At 34.6% G+C, this 2,259-nt stretch overlaps 1 protein-coding gene across 1 annotated transcript in view; it reads left to right on the forward strand.

The window, feature by feature from the left end:
• Positions 1-2,259, forward strand: part of ANKRD32 (ankyrin repeat domain 32) — a gene marked incomplete at its 5' end in the record, with an annotated part of 14,875 nt that overhangs the window by 11,465 nt on the left and 1,151 nt on the right. The window contains one exon of the mRNA XM_009073639.1: positions 365-562. Coding sequence (XP_009071887.1) covers positions 365-562 — 198 coding nt within the window. The remainder of the gene's footprint in view (positions 1-364; positions 563-2,259) is intronic.

The raw sequence follows: 2,259 nt of genomic DNA on the forward strand, positions 1-2,259 counted from the left end.
ACTAATTTTCTCTACAGAACTAAAAAATCAAGCCAGATAAAGAACTATGTTAGTATCAACTTGGTAATAGTATTTATACTATTAAAACTGTCTTTATTATTTTAAACAACATACAATGAGGGCTTTATAGAAAACATTGAGGTAAATGAATTTATAACTGAAGTGTGTTTTAACATCACATTTTCTCCTGATTTTTAAAAATGCTATTTATTTTTTTCCAGACATTTTTCAGTAGAATTTCTTGTTTTATAGTCACAAGCTACCACTCTTGCCATAATGAATGCTAAAAAGTAAAGTCTTTTGCTATCTAATGAATGACATTATTAACATTTCAGTACTACTTCTGCTGTTTTAAAACTTCCCTTGATTTATAATTCAGACTATGCTGGCTGGACGCCTTTGCATGAAGCCTGTAACCATGGCAGCACAGTATGTGTCCGTGAAATTTTGCAGCGTTGTCCAGAGGTAGACCTGCTCAGTCAAGTGGACGGGGTGACTCCTTTGCATGATGCACTGTCAAATGGACATGTAGAAATTGGCAAGCTGCTACTTCAGCGTGGGGGTGAGTGCATTTATGCTAAACTGGTTTAGGGCAATTATCCACTGTTCTGAGTCCATGTGAAGTTCACGGTGATTTTCTGAATAGTTGCTTAAAATGTGATGTTATTATGAAATATTTATTTTAAAACATTTTTTCTGGTTTGGTCACAATAAAAATAATATTGTTTTCACACTTATATTGATCAGCTGAATATGAAATGAACCATGGTTTTCAAAATTTTTCCCAATATGTTAATGTTTCTATTCTGCATTTTACACCATATGCATTGAAACTATATTCTCCAAACACATTAATGAACGTAAAGATTACCTAGTCACCAAGCAAGTAAGGATTTTCTTTTGTTTTGATCTATTTTTGCCACAATGCAAAAATAGATCAGTAAATCTCTGTATAATCATGTATTTCAACGTAAATTTGTTCAGCATTTATGAAAATTAATGTGATGGTCTTTGAAGAACACAATTAGCTTGGTAATTAGTTTAAGAAAGGAATCTATATTGTAATCATGATAACTGCTCTTCAGGGATAATAGTGGGAGGGATGCCTTAGTTTCTAAAAAAAGATCCATTGCCCTTTAGGCAGGCACATGGTAAATGTTTTAAGCAATATTTTTTTGTTCAGAGGTAGGGTATTTGTATCTTGTTTTGAAGTATATACTGTATGTGTATATTTAATTTGGGTTTTTTAAAAAAAACAAACAACTGCAAAGAATGGTATTGGATATCAGCTCTTCCTTCTATTAATGGGTCTACCAAAATGAGTGTTTGCAATATCCATGCCATTGACTGCTGTGTCAGTATAAGCTGTGTCCTTTATATGCCATGTCCAGATTTTTTCAATAAAAATCATTCTTTGTGTAGTCATGAGGCAGAAGAATGCACTGTGTTTAGATGGCCTTTATCTCAACTAAGGTAGAGAAACAAAATTTTACTTCATTCTTGGCATACGTCTGTCTATATTTACAGTCTTCTCCTGCCCCCTAAAGGCAGTCTGTGTCTGTTGTGCAAGCACCAGATTATAATCAATACATTCCTCTGCAGTTCTACCTCTCTGTTTTCTGGGCCTCAGTTCTGTGGCTCCCAGATGTTTTATATATCTACTAAACCATGTATCTGACATGCCAGGCCAATACCTGGGCTCAATTCAATCAGTCTATGTGATGCAATAGCCAATATTATAGTTAAGCCCAGCTCCTCAATTGGAAATGGCATTGCACTGACAGGTATGCATTTTTCCTAGGCTATTGTGCAGAATAGGTAGTGGATGATCTTGTTGTCCTAGGGGAAGAGTTCTACTTGCACTTGCATTCATCAAGGTTTTTTGGCAACTGTAAAGCTGTGTGTACCCTTTTTTGCCTTTGTCACACCCTGAGTTATGGCCTGTCAAGTAAGTGACAAGACTATGGTAGAAAGCATGTTACCCATTCAGTGTGAATTTACACAGCTCAATAATTCAGAACACATCCCTCTAAAAACTTATTCCACTTTCTGTCTCTATAAACATTCACCTCGCAGAAGTTAATGATATTAAATAATCAGTAATAATAATACAGGTTTAGACACAGCAAAGTCGAAATGTGTAGTATGGATATGTAGTGTGGAGCTTTACCTTTTGTCATTAAAATATCTTTCTGAAGATGAATGCAAGTTAAAATTATATCATTAGTTTAGTGTAGTAACCCAAATTTACGTAAGAAG

Source organism: Acanthisitta chloris, unplaced genomic scaffold, assembly GCF_000695815.1.
Source record: "Acanthisitta chloris isolate BGI_N310 unplaced genomic scaffold, ASM69581v1 scaffold29604, whole genome shotgun sequence".
Taxonomy (NCBI): domain Eukaryota; kingdom Metazoa; phylum Chordata; class Aves; order Passeriformes; family Acanthisittidae; genus Acanthisitta; species Acanthisitta chloris.